Source organism: Eriocheir sinensis, chromosome 20 (assembly GCF_024679095.1).
Source record: "Eriocheir sinensis breed Jianghai 21 chromosome 20, ASM2467909v1, whole genome shotgun sequence".
Taxonomy (NCBI): Eukaryota; Metazoa; Arthropoda; class Malacostraca; order Decapoda; family Varunidae; genus Eriocheir; species Eriocheir sinensis.
In genome coordinates this window covers 16,264,515-16,285,969 of record NC_066528.1, presented here as the reverse complement: position 1 = coordinate 16,285,969, position 21,455 = coordinate 16,264,515, and the positions used below count along the sequence as shown (strand labels likewise).

Below are 21,455 nucleotides of genomic sequence, written 5' to 3'. Positions count from 1 at the left end.
TGTTTCTTTTACTCTCTCTACTAGCTAAATTTTTCCCTTTTCTTGTATACTTTTTTTTCATTTCTCCTTTTTTTTCTATTTTCCCATATTTTTTTCTTACATTCATTTCCTTCCCTTCCTTTTCCTCATTAGCGTCCCTTCTACTCCCCTTTGTTATGTTTATTTTACACTCTCTACTAGCTAAATTTTTCCCTTTTCTTGCATCTTTTCTTTATAATTTCTCCCTCTCTCATTACGACTCACACAGAAGCCTTGGTAATAATCTGAAATACGCTTTACACAGAAACAACATAGAGGCCCCAGCTGACCCCATTACCCTCCTATGTCCACCCCATGTAACTATGTTTATATTAGTTCCCCCTTTTTCTTGTTTAATATTTTTTCTTCATTTTATCTCTTCGTCCCTATATCATTTATTTCTCCTCCTCTTCCTGTTTTGTTTAAATTATTTCCTTTTTTTTTCTTTCCATTCTACTACTTGTTTTTTCCCCTATTTTCCCCTTTCCCTCCTATGTCCCCTTTTTGTCCCTATTTTTTTCATTGGTTTCCCCTGTAATCTTTTTATTTACGTGCTTTTCTTTCTTTTCTATCTTCCTCCCTTGTTTTCATTACATTACATCTATGTGAATTGACCCCTTTCCTGTCTTTCCTCCCTTTTCCCTTCTTTTTTTTTGTTTTGATACATTCTCCTTCCACTCTTTATCTACCTCTCTCCTCACATTATCCACTAACCTAACAGCAAACTAGATATCTTCCCCTTCTTATGCTTCCATTTTAATTATATACTTTAGTTTTCGTCTTTATTGCATTTTTAACCCTTTTTTTCTACCTTCTTCCAAACACAAACACATTTTTTTTTCATCCCTGCAGCAAATAGTTCACAAAATACATTAAACTGTCAATACTTTTCATCCCGTTCTTTCCTCTATACTTTCTTCACTCATGCAAGTTATCCACAAGTCCGTTTTCTTTTCCCGGCATCGTTTCTTTCTTCAGTTATACTCCTCGTGAGAACACTTTTTTTTCTCTCTTGAGTCTATAGTTTCAGGGGAAGGTTCTGACTGTTTTGATTTGTTTTGTTCTATGCTCAATTTTCAGTTTCAGTTTCACTCCTTTTACTGAATAGAGAATATCTGCCATGGTTTAGATGTGCCCTTCAACAATTTATTTTCTCGTTTTCACTTTCCTTCACCGCGAGTGTTGATTCTTTTCTCACTTTTTTGACGGAAATGATTGATGCACAAATGTCAAGTTAGGATTTTCTATTTCGTTTTTCTTTTATTTTTATTTCGTTTCTCTTTTTGTCACTGCATTTTATTTTTACTTATTGTTTATTCGTTTTCACTGCAGGGAATAATTTTTATATATATATTTTCTTAAGACAATGAAAAAGTCTTGCACAATATCGATGTTCTTGAACCCAACATTTCTTTCTCTCTCTCTTTCCTTACTCCTCTCTCGTTTCTTTGTTTTCTTTTTTTTTACTTCACACCATTTTTTCTCATTATCATCTTTACCTATATTTTTCTCCTTTCTCCCATTTTCTTTCCCCTTCAATACATCTTATTATTTTTTCTTGGATCATCTTTCTCTGTTTTCTTTTGCTTCGCCTTCTTTTTGCATTCCATTTTTTGTTTTTGTTTTCTGGGGACACTTTTTTCAATTCTACAAACACCACCTCGATATTTCAGGGGCATTCCAGTCTCATTCCTACATATCCCTCCCTTCTACAGTACCCTCCCTCCCCTTCTCTACACTTCCTTTCCTTTTGCTGTTTCAGGGGACACCGTTTTCACTTCTACAAACACCACCTCGATATTTCAGGGGCATTCCAATCCCATTCCTATACATCCCTCCCTCTCTTCTACCCTCCCTCGCCTTCTCTACCCTTCCTCTCCCTTTCCTTTTTCAGGGGACACTGTTTTCACTTCTACAAACACCACTTCGATATTTCAGGGGCATTCCAGTCTCATTCCTACATATCCCTCCCTTCTACAGTACCCTCCCTCTCCTTCTCTACCCTTCCTTTCCTTTTGCTGTTTCAGGGGACACTGTTTTCACTTCTACAAACACCACTTCGATATTTCAGGGGCATTCCAAAGCGATTCCTATACATCCCTCCCTCTCTTCTACCCTCCCTCCCCTTCTCTACCCTTCCTTTCCCTTTCCTTTTTCAGGGGACACGGTTTTCACTTCTACATATTTCAGGGGCATTCCAATCTCACCCCTACACGTCCCTCTCTCCCTTCTACTCTCCCTCCCTTTCTCTCTACCCCTTCCTTTCCCTCTAACCCTCCCTCACTCCCTCCCTCCCAGCGTCCACCTCCTCTGGGCCAAACAAAGACCTATCGCTCTGCTACAGTCTCACTACAGATATCGGTTGTAACATTGGGTTTATACATGTAAGTCTTTTTTATATTAACTTTACATTATTTTGGAGATCGTAAAACAGAAGGGTGAGAATGTATGAAAGAAAGAGTGGATGCATGTGTGTGTGTGTGTGTGTGTGTGTGTGTGTGTGTGTGTGTGTGTGTGTGTGTGTGTGTGTGTAGACTTTGGTTATAGTATGTGCGTGTATGTATGTATGTATGTATGTGTGTGTGTTTATGGTTGTTGTTGTTGTTGAATGGTTGTGAATGTTGAATGTTGTGAATGGTTAGTATTTGTTGTTGTTGTTGTTGTTGTTGAATGGTTGTGAATCTTGAATGTTGTAAATGGTTAGTATTTGTTTGTTGTTGTTGTTGTTGTTGTTGTGTATGATGCTGTACAATGAACAAGGCAACGTGAGTACTGCATTGCTCTTCTTTTTTTTATATAAACCAACATTGCTATGATTAGTATTTTTATTTATTTTTTCTAGCGTTTCTGCATTCTGTCCTTCACTCACGCACGCACGCACGCACACACGCGCACTATATGTACATTATAAACAAAAACAAAAATAGGACCCGAACTTAATTTAAATATGAAAAAAAGAAAAAAAAGAAAAAAAAAAGAAATGAAGAAGAAAAGAAAGGAAGAAGAAAAGGAGATAAAAAAGATATGAACCAGGACCCGAACTTAGTCATATTAACATAGAAAAAAAGAAAAAAATCACTCAATAAATTAATAGATGAAATAATGAAGGAGAAAAATACAAGAAAATAGAAAAAAAAACTAATTAAAAAGTAAAACAGTAAAAAAATACAGAAAACAAAAAAAAGGGAAAAAAATCACCCACAATTAATTAACAGATAAAATGATGGAGTAAAAAAAATAAAGATGAAAAAACACCAAATAAATTTTAAAAAGTAAAATATATAAAAAAAAACATAGAAAACAAAAAAAATACGAGAAAAAATTATCACTCACAATAAATTAATACATAAAATAATCGAGAAAGAAAAACAGTACATTAATAAGTAAGAAATTAAGTGAATAAAAAAGAAAAAAAAAAGAGCTTATCACTACCAAGATCATCATTCCCTTACATCGTTCATTTACTTCGCGTTCCTTTGCAGTGAAGACAAATGACCCACCAACACAGAATGATAGCTAATGATGACGATGATGATGACGCGTACTAATTAGACTACCTTGATATGAAACCTTTATTATCTCTCTCTCTCTCTCTCTCTCTCTCTCTCTCTCTCTCTCTCTCTCTCTCTCTCTCTCTCTCTCTCTCTCTCTCTCTCTCTCTCTCTCTCTCTCTCTCTCTCTCTCTCTCTCAACGGGAACACATTAAAGAACGGATAAGCAGAAACCAGAGAACAGGGATTGGGTTAGAGACCGATTCTAATTCCTTATATACAAAGAAGAGAGAGAGAGAGATATGGTTAATTAAGGTAAGGTTAGGCAAGGTAGAGAGAGACAGGTAAGGTAAGGTACTGGTTAACATAGATAAGGGAATAGACAAATAGACAAAAATGAAGGAGTTGATAGATTGACAGACTGATAGACTAAAGGAATGGACAGGTTGACAAGGTAATGGAAAAGACAGGTGGGCAAAGGAAAGGAAAAAGACAGATTGACAAAGATAAATGAATAGACAGATTGACAATTTGAGTAAAGGAAATGCAGTAGACAGAATAGAGGAATAGACAGTTTAGGTGGAATAAGTAATTGAATAGACAGGTAAAAAATGGAAGGGGATAGACAGACTGGCAAAATAAATGATAAGACTATTAGAGAAAGGAAGGAAATAGGTTGACAAAGATAAAGGAATAGACAGATTGACAGATTGACAGACAGAGAGAGTGAAGGAAAAGACAGGTTAAAAAATGACGGGAGTTGACAGACTGGCAAAGTAAATAATAAACTGTTAGAGAATGGAAGAAAATAAGTTGACAAAGATAGAGATGTTGACAGATTGACAGGCAGAGAAAGTAAATGGATAGACAGGTTAAAAAAGACGGGAGTTGACAGACTGGCAAAGTAAATTATTAGACTGTTAGAGAATTGAAGGAAATAGGTTCACAAAGATAATGGAGTAGACAGATTGACAGATTGACAGACAGAGAAAGTAAATGGATAGACAGGTTAAAAAAGACGGGAGTTGACAGACTGGCAAAGTAAATTAATAGCCTGTTAGAGAAATGAAGAAAATAAGTTGATAAAGATGAGATTGACAGATTGACAGATTGACAGAGAAAGTAATGGAAAAGACAGGTTGACAAGATGGCGTACGGCCCTTTGTTCCTTCCCTGGTCTCCGGTTTCAAGGGTTTATTTAGTTCATAATAAGTGAAAATCGTTATTAATATTATTTTTTTGTCCTCTCAAAGTGACTATTTACAAGAAGCTCAGAAAACACGTCTGTGGCTGGCGGTCTGTGTCTTCCCTCTGTACCACCTCTGTCTTCCTTTCCTTTCTTCTATTCCTCCTTTATCACACTTTTCTCTCTTTATCTTTTTATCAAGTCTCAAATTTCCTTCACTGCCTTTCCTAGAATCACCCTCTCTACCACCTCTCTGTCTTCCTTTCCTTTCTTCCTCTCCTTCTTTATCACATTCTTTTCTTCCATCTTTATCTTCTTGTGTCTCTTCCTCTATACCACCTCTTTGTCTTCCTGTTCTTTCTTCTATTCCTCCTTCATCATATTTTCCTCTTTCGTCTGTGTCTCTTTCTTCCTCCCTCTCTGTACCACCTCTGTTCTCCTTTCTTTCCCTCCATTCCTCCTTCATTCATCAGATTTTCTTCTTCCATCTTTATCTTCTTGTGTCTCTCCCTCTATACCACCTCTTTGTCTTCCTTCCTTTCTTCTCTTCCTCCTTCATCACACCCTTTTCTCTCTTCTTTATCTCCAGTTTCTCATTACTTCTTCACTCCTCTTCTTCTTCTCCCATTCTATTCCTCCTTCATGACATTCTTTTCTGTCTTCCTTGTCTCCAGTCTTTCAATATTCCTTCACTGGTCTTCCTAGAAACACTCCTATATCACATCTTCCGTTCTCCTCTTCTTCCTTTTTTTCTCTTTCCTCTCATTTTTCTCTCTCCTTTTTCTCACCTTTCTTTTCTTTCCTCCATTCCATTATTCCTAACTTTTCCTTTCTCCACCTCATTATTTCCTTTTCTATTTCTCTTCTTTTCTTCAAATCACTCCCATTTCTCCCCTTCCATCTTTCCTTTCCTCCACTCATTTCCTTCTTTCTCACACTCTTCTCTCTTAACCTTTTCCTTCCTTTCTTTCCTCAAAACCTCTGGACATAGTGAAGGTGGAGGCGGTGGAGTCAGTGGTGGTGGAGGTGGTAGTGTTGCAGTGTTTTCCTTCTTTCATCCACCTGTATTAATGTTTTTTCTCTCCTTTTTTTGTCCACCCGGAGGAGCCGTCATGCTTCCTTCTGCTCCTCCTCCGCTAGAATGCACAGACTTCAGCGTTCACAGACACTTCACAACGCCCTAGATAATATAGAAGGTGGAGTTTGAGGTGGCATTGTCACGTCCCGTTCCTCCGTCAGTATACGCAGAGTTTAGATTGCACCGACACTCGCTCCATGACTAGAACAATGTTAGGGTGATGTTGGAGGTTGAGGTGACCTTGATAGGGTATATTTCTCCTTCATTTCTCCACCAGTAAGAGTCCTCACGTTCCCTTCTGCTCCTCTACCGCCAGTATGCACAAATTTCGGCATTCACAGACGCACACAAGGACTAGAATAATATGAAATGTGATGGTGGGAGTGGTGATAGTGGTATTAATGTATTTTTCTTCTTTTTTTCTTCTTTTATCCACCGGGAAGCCTTGGCCCTCCGTCAATAAGCACAGACTTTGGCGTTCACAGACACACAATGACCAGAATAATAAGAGATGAAAGTGGAGGTGGTATTGATGGTGTATTGGTTTTATTTCTTTTGTCCACCTGAAAGCTTTGTCACGCCCCTTCCTGTTCCTCCTCCGTCAATATACACAGACTTCAGCGTTCACAGACACACCATGACTAGGGTAAGGAGGAAGCTGGAGGTGTATTGATGGGGTACTATCCATTTTCTGTCCATTTGTCCATCAGGAGGAAATTCCACGCTCTCTTCTGTTCCTCCGGCAGTAGCACAGACTTCAGCGTTCACAGACACACCATGACTAGAATAAGGAGGAAGCTGGAGGTGGTACTGATGGGGTGTTGTCCTTTTTCTGTCCTTTTATCCACCAGGGAGAGTTTTCACGCCTCCTCCTGTTCCTTCTCCATCAATTGCACAGACTTCAGCGTTCACAGACACACCATGACTAGAATAAGGAGGAAGCTGGAGGTGGTATTGATGGAGTGTTGTAATTTTTTTGTCCTTTTATCCACCAGGGAGAGTTTTCACGCCTCTTCCTGTTCCTTCTCCATCAATTGCACAGACTTCAGCGTTCACAGACACACCATGACTAGGGAAAATGGGGAAGCTGGAGGTGGTATTGATGGAGTGTTGTCATTTTTTTGTCCTTTCATCCACCAGGGAGAGTTTTCATGCCTCTCTTCTGTTCCTCCTCCGTCAATATGCACAGACTTCAGCGTTCACAGACACACCATGACTAGGAAAATGGGGAAGCTGGAGGTGTATTGATGGGGTGTTGTCCTTTTTTTGTCCTTTTATCCACCAGGACGAGTTTTCACGGCCCCTTCTTTTTTCCCTCCGTCACTTAACACAGACCATCGTGCACAGACACTCCCGCCACGCCCGGGACAGCCACAGAGCCGAGGACAACGCTCACTACACAGAGTTTACAGTCATGTACACGGGGAACACGCAGGGAGTGTGTGTGTGTATGTGTGTGTGTGTGTGTGTGTGTGTGTGTGTGTGTGTGTGTGTGTGTGTGTATGTAGGTATGTATGTGTGCTTTATGTACAGAGCAACGCACGCCTCGGTCTTGGTGCGCCGCCCCCCCTTCTCCTTCCCTCCAGCATGTCGCGTGCCCCCCTCTCCCCCCCTTGGGTCAGGTCAGGCACCCCGCCGCCCCCAGTGGTCAGGGAAGTCCCCTCACACACACACACACACACACACACACACACACACACACGTGGCCGCTACCAGCAGTCAGGGCGGGGCGGGGCGGGGCGGGCGGTGCAGCAGGTCGGAGCTGACAGTCCCGGGCGTGTCAGCTGCCTCGAGGCTGTCAGGTGTCGGCCCCACGCTGGCGGCGGTGTGGGGGCGGTGGCGGGGCGGGGTAAGCGGGGCGGGGCGGGGTGGGGGGGCGGGGTGGTGCGGGAGGTAGTTAGAAGAGCTGCGAGATGAGGTTGCTCTTGGCGGGGTCCGGCAGCATGTAATTGTTGACGGTGTGGTTGAGGAGGGAGAAGGGCGGCGGCGGGTGGCCCTGCTGCATGCCGCCCATGTTGGCGTGCACGCCCACGTTGCCGCCGTGGTGCACCGAGTGGGCGGAGTGGGCGGTGAGGGTGGTGAGGGGGACGGGCGAGGGGCAGGACGAGGGGCGCTCCAGGGCCGTGAGCGGGGAGCTGCAGCCCCCTGCACCGCCGGCGCCGCTGCCCCCGCCGGGAGCTGACGCCGCCGGGGCCGCGGATGACCACTTGGGCGACGATTCCAGCTTGCCCACTGCGGAGGAGAGGCGCGTTAGTATAAGGAAGGGGACAGAAGGGAGGCGGGGTGATGCAGACTGAGACAGAGGAGACGGGTTATCGTGGGCAGGGACGGAGGAGAGGTGGGTCAGTATCGGCGTGTTGGTACAGGCTGAGAGAAGATGGGCGGGTTAGTAGAGGCAAGAACAAGAGAAGTGAATTAGTACAGACAGAGAAGTCACGTGTTGCTATTGACAGAGGAATAGCCATTTAGTACATAATAACAGTTCCCAGTACATAGTGAGATGTTCCGGAAAACATATTAGTACAGACACACGCACCAGTCACACACCGAACCCCAGGAAGAGACAAGTAATTCCCCTTTAGACAATAACATCTTGAAGACTGGAGACATTGATAAAAACGAATATTACCTCTGATGAATCATAAACAAGGTATTCAAACATTCGCAACAAACACAGTACTGATAATATGAATGATACCTTAAAAGACCCAGAAATACGGTACACAAACACCCATACAAAACACTTATCAGCCACCCCTCCATTCAGATTCACATTTCATATTCACTTCCACCAACAACCAATCCGTGAGTAGAGAGAGAGAGAGAGAGAGAGGGAGGGAGAGAGAAGTGGGGGGGGGGGAGGAGAGACATCCCACACTTCACACTCTCCCACTTCACCAACCAATGTGTGTGTGCGTGGTGGAAAGTGCAAGAGAGAGGAGGGAGAGAGAGACAGCTCCCCCCCCTCCCCCCCCCCCCCACACACACACACACACAAATCACACTAAATCTAACCATAAAATTAATACTGATAATAACGCCGCGGACAACACCAACAACAACGTCAACGAATTGGATGGCATTTTATTTTTGAGTCGTGAGTCGCTTCGGGGCTCACTTTTCCTCACATTATACAACACAAAATAATTACTCGCTGGGTATTACTCGTTCAGTCACGGGCCGGGAACACCATTTCATTGCCAAGCCTCTGTGTCTGTCTGTCTGTCTGTCTGTCTGTGTTGGGTTGATAGAGTCTTATTTATTATATTTTCCCTTCTCCGGATAATAACTGTAACGTATTCATCATAGGGGACTTCAGGGTATTAGATGGTATTAGAATCTCTTATCTTGTGACAAATTACACGAGAGAACTTTGTGATATTATTTTTGTGTGTTTTTCTGTTTATTTTTCTCGACTTTCTTCATCTCCCTCCTTCTCTTTCTCTCTTTGTTTTCCTTCATTTTCCTCTCTTTCTCCGTTTCCTTTCTTCCTCGTCTTTCTTTCTCTCTCCTCTTCATTCTTCCTCTCTTTGTTTTCCCTCCTTTTCCCCTTTTTCCGTATTTCTGAGTTTCCTCTCTTCCTCCTCTTTTTTCCTCCTCTTCATTCTTCCTCTCTCTGTTTTTCTCTCCCTTTCCTCTCTTTCTCCCTCTCTCTGTCTTTCCCCGTTTCCTTTCTTTCCTCCTCTTTCTTTCTCTCCTCTTCGTTCCCCTTCTCTCCCTTTCTCTATCTCCTTCCTTCCCTTCTTTCTCCCCTTCTCTCTTCTTCATTCCCCCTCTTCGTCTCTCTGTCTCCTCCCTTCCCCTTTCTCTTTCCATCTCTCTCTGTCTTTTTCATTCACCCTCTTTCTGTCCTTCCCCTTCTCTCCCTCCCTCTCCCTGTATCATTCCTTTCCCCCTTCTCCCTTCTCTGTCTTCTTTCTTTTCCTCCCTCTCTCTCCCTGTCTGTTGTTTCTTTCGTTCATTGTTTGTTTTTATCATCTTTAATTGCTTTTCTTTGTCGCCTCTTTGTCTCCCAGGGCGCGTCTTCAGTAGACTTTTGGTGTTGATGCGAGGAAGTTGTTTTTGATGTAGGAGAGGAAAGCATGCAGACCTTGACACACACACACACACACACACACACACACACACACACACACACACACACACACACACACACACACACACACACACACACATACACACACACACAAAACTTCCACGCAGATAAATTTTCAGCAAAACCGTGAGCGTGAAAAAAAAGTGAGAGAGAGAGAGAGAGCACTCGTCCACTTTTGTTGATGAATTTGCCTTTTTATTATTCTTTTTTTTATATTTTATGACGCCGAGCCGCCGCCATAAATCCACAATAAAGAAAAGAGTCGCCCGCCATGACGCCTGGACGCCGCCATCTTGGTACGCCCGACTCCACCAATCAGAGGGAGGAGGAGGAGGAGGAGGAGGAGGAGGAGGAGGATTGACAAGTGGTAATAAAGAGAAGAAGAGGAAGAGGAGGAGGAAGATGATGAGAAGGAGGAGGAGGAGGAGGATGAGAAGGAGGAGGAGGAGGAGGAGGAGGAAAATTCTGAAGTAGAGAAGAGAAAGAGAAGAAGAAAAACAAGGATAAAAACAAGAAGAAAAAGAACACGAAAAAGAAGGGAAGAAGGGAAGAGGAAGAAGAAGAAGAAGAAGAAGAAGAAAAAGAAAAGAAAGAACAAGAAGAGAAAGAAGACGAAAAAGAAGAAAAGAAAGGAGGAGAAAGAAGGAGAAGAAGAAGAAGAAGAAGAAGAAGTTTGTTTGTTCTTTGTTCTCTCTCTCTCATTCCTGGACGTGAAATGAACGACTCTCTCTCTCTCTCTCTCTCTCTCTCTCTCTCTCTCTCTCTCTCTCTCTCTCTCCCTCTCCCCCTCCCCCTCCACCCCCACCCCTCTCTCTCTTCTGTCAGCATCCGTGTCCAAAAGTTCCAAAGTCAACACCGTTTGTTCTTTCCCGCTTGCAAGGTTGATCAGTCAGGGCGTTTTGAGTAACTTTGGCTGCACGGGGATCAAAGAGTGTTGGTTCGACTCCCCCCTCCCCCCCCAACCCTCCCTCCCCACCCCTTGAAGCCCTAACCTCTTGTCCCAATCCCTTATGCACTTGTCCCTTCCATACGGTTGTTAATTCTCCTCCTTCCTCTCCCTCCTTCCTTCCTCTTTGCTGTTTTCTCTCTCTCTCTCTCTCTCTCTCTCTCTCTCTCTCTCTCTCTCTCTCTCTCTCTCTCTCTCTCTCTCTCTCTCTCTCTCTCTCTCTCTCTCTCTCTCTCTCTCTCTCTCTCTCTCTCTCTCTCTCTCTCTCTCTCTCTCTCTCGTTTTCATTTTCGTTTCCTTTTTCATCTCCCTTTTTATATTTTAAACTGTGATTTTCTTTCTACTCTTTGCGATATTCTCTCTCTTTTTCTTCATTTTGCTGTCTGTCTCTCCTTTCTTCCCTCTAACACTCTCTCTCTCTCTCTCTCTCTCTCTCTCTCTCTCTCTCTCTCTCTCTCTCTCTCTCTCTCTCTCTCTCTCTCTCTCTCTCTCTCTCTCTCTCTCTCTCTCTCTCTCTCTCTCTCTCTCTCTCTCTCTCTCTGTTTTCCCTGTTTTTCCTGTCAGTTCCTTGGTTTTCTTCTACTTCTTTCTTTCTCTTCCTTTTGCTTTTGTTTCTTGCCTCTGTTATCTCCTCTTTCCTTCTATCTCTCTCCTCCTTCTTCGTCTCCTCCTCCTGTAGTGTAAATACCTCCCTTTCTTCTCCTTCCTCGTTCCTTCTCCCTCTCTATCCTTTTCCACGTCTCTTTCTTTCTACAACTTAATCAAACATCAATTTTTTCTCTCTCCTTTTCCTTTCCTCTTCATCCTTTCCATTTTGTTCTCCTCCTCCTCCTCCTTCGCCTTCTCCTGTAATGTCAATACCTCCCTTTCTTTTCCTTCCTCGTCTCTTCTCCCTTTCTTTCATTTTCCATATCACTTTCTTTGTACAACTTAATCAAACCTTCATTTTTCCTCTTTCCTCCTTTCCCTTTCATCCTCGCCCTTTTCTTTTTGTTTTCCCCTTTCGCATTTTGTCTTCTTCCTTTTTCTACTCTAATTTACTTCCATCATTTCCCTTTCTCTTTCTCTCCTTTTCCCTTCCTTTCCATAGTTTCTTTCTTTATTTCAGTTTCCCTTTCATCCTCCTTTTCCCTTCCATTTCATATTTTCCTTTCGCTTTTTGCCTTTTCCTTTTTCTACCCTAATTTACTTCCATCTTTTCCCTTTTCTTCCTCTCCATTTTCCTTCTTTTCTTTATCCTCGTTTCCTTTTCTGTCCTTTTCCTTTCATTCCCTCAGTTCCTCCCATCCCTTCCCTTCCCTTTTTCTTTCTCCTTTTTTCCTTTATCTCCCTTCCCTTCCTTCCCTTCCCATATTCATTCAACGTTCTCCATCTCCCCTTTGATCAACTTTGTCCAGTGTGTGTGTGTGTGTGTGTGTGTGTGTGTGTGTCTTTCAGGTAAAATGAGTCTTGTTTGCTATAGAGAGAGAAAGTGAGAGAGAGGGTGAGGGTGTCAAGAGAGAGAGAGAGAGAGAGACGAGAGACGAGAGACACAGAGACATACAGAGAGAGAGAGAGAGAGAGAGAGAGAGAGAGAGAGAGAGAGAGAGAGGCGGGGAGGGCTGCTGGACTGAGGGGTGACGCGGCAGCCAGCAAGGGTCCTCCGGGCGGGTTCGAGTCCCGGAGATCGATGCTAAACTCGCTGGGCGCCTCACAATGAAACACAAACACACGCCTCCCCCCCCTTTCTCTCTCTCTCTCTCTCTCTCTCTCTCTCTCTCTCTCTCTCTCTCTCTCTCTCTCTCTCTCTCTCTATCTATCTCTTTATTTCCCCTTTTCTCTTTCTCACTAATTATTGTCTTGTTTTTATTATTATTTTTTCTCTTCTAACCTTTTTTTTCTTTCCTTTTCCTCTTTTTCTTCTTTTCCTCTTTTCTTTGCTTTCATTTTTCTCATCCTTCCTTTCTTCCCTCCTTCCTTATTCCTCTCTTCTTCCCTTCTATATTTTTTTTGTTTTTCTTTTTACTTCATTTCCTTTTCTCCCTCCATCTCTAACTCCATTTCTTTTCCTTTTCTTTCCTTCCTTTTCCTTTCCTTCTCTTTTCCTTCTCTTCCCTTTCCCTTTCCTTTCCTTTCCCTTTCTCTGTTCTGTTTGTCTAGGCTTGTGTTTTGAGAGAGAGAGAGAGCAAAAATAACTGAAATATGGCGTGAAACGTGAAAAAAAAAGATGATGAAGAGGAGGAGGAGGAGGAGGAAGAGGAGGAGGAGGAGGAAAGAACAATGAGTAAGTTTCATGTTGAGGCCCAATAAATTTCCTTCCTCCTCCTCCTCCTCCTCCTCCTCCTCCTCCTCCTCCTCCTCTTCCTCCTCTTCCTCCTCTTCCTCCTCCTCCAAGTGGCCTCCGTCGACCATTAATATATAACAACCCGGCATAATCCTCTTCTTGTGTGGCTTAGGAGGAGGAAGAGGAGGAGGAGGAGGAGGAGGAGGAGGAGGAGGAGGAAGAGGAGGCAAGGCTGTACGTCCCATGATAATTGTTCTATACCTTGTACCAGCTCCTCCTCCTCCTCCTCCTCCTCCTCCTCCTCCGTCTTCCCTTCCTCCATTAATCCATCTCTACTTCCCTCTTCTCCTTTCCTTCCCTTCCCTTCATCTTCCTTTCCTCCCTTCTTCCATCTGTTCTTCCCTATCTATTTCTTCATCTTCTTCCTTCTTCCTCTTCTTCTTTTTCCTTCTTATTCTTCTTCCTTTCTTCTTTTGTTCTTCCTTTCCTATCATCTTCCATGTTATCTTTCATTACCTCTTCTTTTTCTCCTTCCCCTCTTCTTTCTCTCCCTTCCCCATTTCTTTCATCCTTCTTCTTCCTTTCCTCTTCACTTCTCTCCTTCTCTCCGTCTCTTCATCCTTTCTTTCCTCCCTTCTACGCCATCTTCTCCCCTATACCCTTCCTTCCTTCCTTTCTTTGTTCTCTCCATCTTTCCCTTCATCTTCCATTCCACCCTTCTTCCTCTCTTCTTCCCATCTATCCATCCTCTCTCCATTTTCTCCTCTTCTTTCCTCTTCTCTTCTTACTTTCATCTTTCTCTTCCACCTTCCTTCCTTCTCTTTCCCTTCTTCCTTCTCTCCTTCCCTCCTTTCCTCCACCTTTCCTCCCGCCAGATCAAATTTTCCTCCATTCCCAACGAAAATGAGTCTTTGGATCGAACGACCAGTGGAGGAGAAGAAATCCTGGTTCCTCCTTCCTCTTCGTCCCTCCCTCCTCCTCCTCCTTCCTCCTCCGCCATTTTGTCTTAATGTCCGGCCGAAGAACCAATCAGTTGCTCTATTACCGCTCCTACAAGACAATAAGACGCGTCCGTTTCCCCGCGCTGCGACTCGGCTTCCGCGGCTAACCCACTTAAGCTCGTGGATATGCTTGCCTAAGAGGTCTTATTCGATGCGATGGCGCCGCTATGCCCGCCCGACCGATGGAGGGATGGGACTTGCCGGAGATAAGAGAGGAGGAAGAGGAGGAGAAGGAGAAGGAGATGAGGAGGAGGAGGGGGTTTAAGGAGAAGAGAGGAGATGCTTAGAAGATGCTGTAAGATTCTATTGTGTGCTCTCTCTCTCTCTCTTTCGCTCTCTCTCTCAGTCCTTCCGAAGCTAGACGAAGATATAAGAGAGGAGAGGAAGAGGAGGATGAGGAGTAAGGAGAAGAGAGGAGTTGGTTAGAAGAGGATATGAGATTCTATTGCTATCTTCTACTGCCCTTCCGAAGAGATAAGAGAGAAGATGGAGGAGGAGGAGGAGAAGGAGATAGATACTTAGAGGAGGATATAAGGTTCTATTGTTCCCTTTCTCTCTCTCTCTCTTTCCCTCCCATTCCTTCCAAAGACAGACGAAGTGATTGGAGAGAAGGAGGAGGAGGAGGAGGAGGAGGAGGAGGAGGCGATATAAGAAGAACAAGATGTATATTTTCTTCTTCTTTCTCTGTCTCTCTCTCTTCCGATGAATGGAGAGACGAAGCAAGGAGAGGAGGTAAGAGTGATGGAGGAGGAAGAGGAGGAGGAGGAGGAGGAGGAGGAGGTGTAAGAAGAGGTATTGAAGGAAGACTTAGGAGATAGCGCTGTAGACTCATTTTGACCTCTCTCTCTCTTCCTTTGATTCTGGAGACGAGGAGGAGGAGAAAGAGGAAGAGGAAGAGGAAGAAACAGAAGACGAAGAGAAGATTGCCAGATTCCTCCTCCTACTTATCTCTCTCCTTCCTTCCTTGCACCTTTCCTTCCTTCCTTCCTTCCTTCCTTCCTTCCTTCCTTCCCGGCGCTAAGATAGAAGAGGAAGAGGAAGAAGAAGACGAAGAGAAGATTGCCAGATTCCTCCTCCTACTTATCTCTCTCCTTCCTTCCTTGCACCTTTCCTTCCTTCCTTCCTTCCTTCCTTCCTTCCTTCCTTCCCGGCGCTAAGATAGAAGAGGAAGAAGAAGAAGAAGACGAAGAGAAGATTGTCAGATTCCTCCTCCTACTTATCTCTCTCCTTCCTTCCTTGCACCTTTCCTTCCTTCCTTCCTTCCTTCCTTCCCGGCGCTAAGATAGAAGAGGAAGAAGAAGAAGAAGGCGAAGAGAAGATTGTCAGATTCCTCCTTCCATTTCTCTCTCCCATCTTCGTTGCAGTTCTTCCTTCCTTCCTTCCTTCTTTCCTTCCTTCCTTCCCGGCGCTAAGATAGAAGAGGAAGAAGAAGAAGAAGGCGAAGAGAAGATTGTCAGATTCCTCCTTCCATTTCTCTCTCCCATCCTCGTTCCAGTTCTCCTTCCTCTCTTTTCTTCCTTCCTTCCTTCCTTCCTTCCTTTCTTCCTTCCCGGCGCTAAGATAGAAGAGGAAGAAGAAGAAGAAGACGAAGAGATGATTGTCAGATTCCTCCTTCCATTTCTCTCTCCCATCTTCGTTGCAGTTCTCCTTCCTCTCTCTCTTTCCTTCCTTCCTTCCTTCCTTCCTTCCTTCCTTCCTTCCTCCCGCTACAGAAGGAAGAAGAAGAAAAAACTAAGCATTGCCAGCCCCATTTTCCCTCTCATCTCCCTTCCTACAAATCTCACTCCTCTCTCTCCCTCCCTCTTCCTTCCTTCCTTCCTTCCTCTTCCTTCTTCCTTCCTTCCTTCCTCCCGCTACAGAAGGAAGAAGAAGAAAACTAAGCATTGCCAGACTCATTTTCCCTCTCATCTCCCTTCCTACAAATCTCACTCTTCTCTCTCCCTCCCTCTTCCTTCCTTCCTCTTCCTTCCTCCTCTTCCTTCCTCCCTCCCGTCGCCTCTTGATTGTTTCCTCGCTCGGTCCTTATAGGCAATCAGAAAGAGTTTATTGGTTTTCACAGAATCTAATCCTTGTTACGATCTCTTACCCAAGCCATAACAAGGCACTGACCAGGGCTTCCTCCTCCTCCTCCTCCTCCTCCTCTTCATCCTCCTCCTTTTCCTTCTTCTCTTGGTATTTCTCTTCCTTCTCCAACTTCTTCTTCCTCTGGTTTTCCTCTTCTTTTCATTCTTTTTCTTCTTTTCTTTCTTCTGTTTTCATTTTCTGCACTGACCACGGTTTCCTCCTCCTCCTCCTCCTCTTCCTTCTCTTCCTCTTCATCCTCCTCCTCCTCTTCCTTCTTCTCTTGGTATTCCTCTTCCTCCTCCTGGTCTTCCGTCTTCAACTTCTTCTTCCTCTGGTTTTCCTCTTCTTCTCATTTTCTTCTCTTCCTTTTCTTTCTTCTGTTTTTTTTATATTTTGGTTCTTTTTTTTTTTTGTTCATTTTCTCTTCTCGTATTTTCTTTCTCTTCTTCTGTTTTTTTTCTCTCCTTGTTCTTCTTTCTCTTTTTGTGGTTCTTTTTCCTCTTCTTCTTTTTCCTCTTTGTATTGTTTGTTTTGGTTTTGTAGTTGTTGTTGTTGTTGTTGTTGTTGTTGTTGTTGTTGTTGTTGTTGTTGTTGTTGTTGTTGTTGTTGTTGTTGTTGATCTTCTTCTTCTTCTTCTTCTTCTTCTTCTTCTGATCTTCTTTCTCCTTTTCTTGTTGTTGTTATTTTTCTTCTTCTTCTTGGTCATAGTCATCTTCCTCTTCCTCCTCCTCCTCCTCCTCCTCCTCCTCCTCCTCCTCCTCCTCCTCTTCGTCTTCTCAACTCCTCCTTTTTTCCTGTCTTGCAACACTTCTTCCTTTTCTTCCACGCTCTCCTCCTCCTCCTCCTCTCCCTCCCTCCCTCCTCCACAAGAATGCCGCAGCCGTCCCCCCTCCCTCCTCCTCCTCCTCCTCCTCCTCCTCCTGAAATTAAAGCAGGGAAGCACATAGGAGGGCGGCTGGGAGTTCTATAATGAAGAGTGGACGCCATCACTAATTAGAAGAAGACCTCCTCCTCCTCCTCCTCCTCCTCCTCCTCCTCCTCCTCCTTCTTGTGCTGGGCTAAGTTTGAATTTTGAGTAGAAAGCCGAGAAGTCTGTTGAGGTTATTCATGAAGCGGTGTGTGTGTGTGTGTGTGTGTGTGTGTGTGTGTGTGTGTGTGTGTGTGTGTGTGTGTGTGTGTGTGTCTCTGTGTGTCTCTCTCTCTCTCTCTCTCTCTCTCTCTCTCTCTCTCTCTCTCTCTCTCTCTCTCTCTCTCTCTCTCTCTCTCTCTCTCTCTCTCTCTCTCTCTCTCTCTCTCTCTCTCTCTCTCTCTCTCTCTCTCTCTCTCTCTCTCTCTCTCTCTCTCTCTCTCTCTCTCTCTCTCTCTCTCTCTCTCTCTCTCTCTCTCTCTCTCTCTCTCTCTCTCTCTCTCTCTCTCTCTCTCTCTCTCTCTCTCTCATCTTTGTCTCTCCTGTCACGTCTTTGCTTCCTTGTAACCCCCCACCCCCCCCCCTTTCCTCTCCTCCACCTCTCCATCCCTCCACTTCCCTCCCTCCACTTCTTCCCTCCACTCCTAAACCATTCACTATTTAATACCTTTTTCGGCTCTCTACTTTCATCATTCCACTTCTCTCCACCTTCTTTTTTTCTCTCCAACTCTTCTCTCCACCTCTTTTCTACCTCCCTCCTCCACCTCTTTCTCTGTTCTCATTATCTACCTTTCCTCCATCTACCTCCATCTTCCCTCATGTCTTCTCTCTACCTCTCCTCTCATTCTCTCCATCTATCTTTTTCTCCTCCTCCTCCTCCTCCTCCTCCTCCTCCTCCTCCTCTATCTCCTAATCTTTATCTCCTAACGTCGTACACTTTCATTCAGTCAGTCAGTCAATCCATAAGTCAGTCAGTCAGTCTGTCAATCAGTTGGTCACATTCAATCACTAACATACTAACCGATTCACACACACTCACTCACTCGGCTTTTCAGTCAATTATACAGTCAGTCAGTCAGTCACCGAATCAATCAGCAACTCATACAGTCAGTCAGTCAATCAGTGAGTAAGTCCGTCAGTCAGGTATTCAGCCAGTCAGTCATTAAACCACTCACCCATGCACCCATCAACCAGTTAGCCAGTCAGTCAGTCAGTCAACAAGTCAGTCAACTAGTCAATCAGGTAATCAGTAATTCATTTAATCAACCAGCCAGTCAGTCATTTACCCAGCCAGTCAGTCACCCAGTCAATCAGTCAGTCAGTCAGTCAGTCAGTCAGTCAGATAATGAGCAAGTCAGTCAGTTGATTTACCAGCTTGCCACCACCACTCAGTCAGTCACTTATCCAGTCATCCAGTCAGTCAGTCATACAGTCACCCAGCCAGTCAATCAGTCAGCCAGTCAGTCAATCATTCATTCAGTCACCCAGTCAGTCTCCTAGTCAGTCACCCAGTCAGTCTCCTAGTTAGTCATCCAGTCAGTCAGTCAGCCAGTAAGTCAGATAAATCAACCAGTCAGTCGTTGAACCACCCTGCCACCCTTTCAAACCCCTCCACCCCACCCCCACAAGTCAGTCAGTCACCCAGTCAGTCATTCAGTCACCCAGTCAGTCAGTCACCCAGCCAGTCAGTCATTCAGTCAACCAGTCAGTCATTGAACCACCCTGCCACCCTTTGCATCCCCCCCTCCCCCCCCCCCACGAGTCAGACAGTCACCTAGCCAGTCAGTCATTCAGTCAACCAGTCAGTCAGTCAGCTCGAGCAGGGAGCGAGGCACAGAAGTAAGTAAGGGGCTGTAACCTGATTCCCAGATTCCAGGTTCCTGTTCCCCGAAGTTGTGAATTCGAGAAATCGTGAGAGGTGTGTGGACACGGGCGCTAATTAGATAACAAGACGCCTCTGAATAATGAAACAGTTATCCGCCATAATTGTGAGGGGAGGGGGAGGGAGGAGAGGAGGAGGGGGAGGAGGAGATGGGAGGGAGAAAGGAATATGGGTAGAAGTGAAATGGGATATGAAAGAGAAGGAAAGGGAAAATTAAGAGAAGAAGGGAGGATGGAGAAGGAAAGGGAAGAGAGAGGAAAGGAGGAAGGGAAGGAAAGAGGGTATGAGAAGGGAAGGGAAGGGAAGAAAGGAGGAAAGGAAAAGGAAAGGAAGACAGGAGGTGAGGAGGAAGTAAAATGAGGAAGGAAAGAGAGAAGAAAGGAAGAAAATGAAATGTGAAATGGAAGTTATAGGAAGGAAAGGAAAGGGAAGGAAAATAAGGAAAGGGAAAGGAGGGAAAGGAAGGAGAAGGGAGATACCATTTGAGAGAGAGAGAGAGAGAGAGAGAGAGAGAATATTAGTAGTGTGTGTGTGTGTGTGTGTGTGTGTGTGTGTGTGTGTGTGTGTGTGTGTGTGTGTGTGTGTGTGTGTGTGTGTGTGTGTATTTATGTGCTCTCAAACTTGCCATACTGAAAAAAAAGTGAAAATATAACCACCACCATCACTACCACCACCATATATTCAATTTGTACAAGCGGTATAAAAAGTATCTTCCAACTAGTGTATATTGCTATGGTTCCTCTCCCCACGTTCAGAAGACTTTTAATAACAAGGAAAGATGTATGTATTTCACTTTTCATCATCATCATCATCATCATCATCATCATCATCATCATTACCCCTTTAATCAATCTACTTCTACCTACTACTACTACTACTACTACTACTACTACTACTACTACTACTACTGCCATCCCCTTTTCCACATGATCTTCCTCCTGCTTCACCTCCTCCTCCTCCTCCTCCTCCTCCTCCTCCAGCTGGTCCATAATTTAGTTGGGACGCGGGTGGGCAGTCTTGAGGTCATCAGCACCCTTTGTCTTCCTTACCCAGCCCTCCGAGTGACCCGAGACTCCTCAGGGGCGCCGCTCCCTTCCCTCTCTCTCCCTCTCCCTCTCTCTCCCTCTCTCTCTGGTTCTCTATCCTTCTCTCTATGTCTCTTTGTCTCTGTCTCTGTTTCTGTCTTTTGTTCTCTCTCTCTCTCTCGTTCTCCCTCTCTCCCTCTCTCTCACTTCTCTATCCTTCTCTCTATCTCTCTGTCTGTTTGTCTCTTTCTTTCTCTCATCTTAATCTTCCTTCCTTCCTTTCTTCCTTCCTTCCTTCCTAAATCCTTCTTTCGCTCCTTCTTCCTTTCCTTCTCTCCTCCTTTCCTGCCCTTCATCCTTCCTTCCTTCCTTTTTTCCGTCCTTCCTTCCTCCCTTCCTTCCTTCCTTCCTTTTTTACGTCATTCCTTTCTTCCTTTCCTTCTTTCCTTCCTTCCTTCCTTCTTTCCTTCCTTCTTCCCCTTTTTCTTTCCTACATTCCCTTCTCCTTTCCTCCTTTCTTTCCCTTCAACATTCCCTTCTTCCCTTCCTTCCTTCCTTCCTTCGTTTTCCTTCCTTCATTCCTTTCTTTCCTCTTTTCCTTTCCTTCCTTTTCCTCTCCTTCCCTCCTCCTCCTCCTTTTTGTTTCCGAAATATTTTGTTGTTTTCTTCTTCCTCTTATTATTTTATTTATTTTATTTATTTTTGTTTTTCTTTTTCTTATTTGTTTTTATTTCTTTCTTGTCGTCTGGTTATTTTCTTGCTTCTTTTCTCCTTCAAGTATTTTGCATTTCTGTGTGTGTGTGTGTGTGTGTGTGTGTGTGTGTGTGTGTGTGTGTGTGTGTGTGTGTGTGTGTGTTTCTTTGTTTCTACGTTTTTTATATTTGTCTTTTCTTTCTTCTCTCATTTCTTTTTCTTGGTCTTTTTCTGTTTTCATCTTTTTTTTCTTCTCCTCTGTCTTTCTCTTCTTCCTTCTCTTCCTCTTTTCTTTCTCTTCCTTGTCCTTTGTTTCTTTTTTTTGTTGTTGTTGTTTTTCTATGTCCACAACTTTCTTCTTTTCCTTCTTCTTCTTCCCCCTCTTCTTCCTCTTCTTCTCCCACTTCCTCTTCCTCCATTTTTCTCTTCCTTCTCTTCATCATTCTCTTCTTTCTCTTCCTCCTTCATCTCTTCCTCTCTTTCTCTGTCTCTTTCTCCCCTTCCTCTTCTTCTTTCTCCTCCTTCTCTTTCTCTCTTTCTAACTTTCTTCTTTGTTTTTTTCTTCTTTTATTAGTCTTCGTTTTTTGTCTTTTTTTTCGTTTTCTTTATTTTGTTTTCATTTTTCCGTCTTTGTTTTTTTTCTCATTTTCTTCAACTCCTTCCTCTTCCTTTTCTTCTTTTTCTTCCTCTTCTTTCTTTCTCTTTCTAACTCTTTTTTATATTTTCTCATTTTCTTAATTTTCTTCAACTCCTTCCTCTTCCTTTTCTTCTTCTTTTTCCTCTTCTTTCTTTCTCTTTCTAACTT

The 21,455-nt window shown here is 43.9% G+C and overlaps 1 protein-coding gene across 1 annotated transcript in view; it reads right to left on the bottom strand.

Moving 5' to 3' along the window:
* Positions 1 to 7,475: 7,475 nt before the first annotated feature.
* The window catches only part of LOC127001267 (paired mesoderm homeobox protein 2B-like), a 132,660-nt gene continuing 118,680 nt past the window's right edge, over positions 7,476 to 21,455 (bottom strand). The window contains exon 7 of the mRNA XM_050865631.1: positions 7,476 to 8,005. Within this exon, the coding sequence (XP_050721588.1) occupies positions 7,671 to 8,005 (335 nt within the window). The 3' untranslated portion in view covers positions 7,476 to 7,670. The remainder of the gene's footprint in view (positions 8,006 to 21,455) is intronic.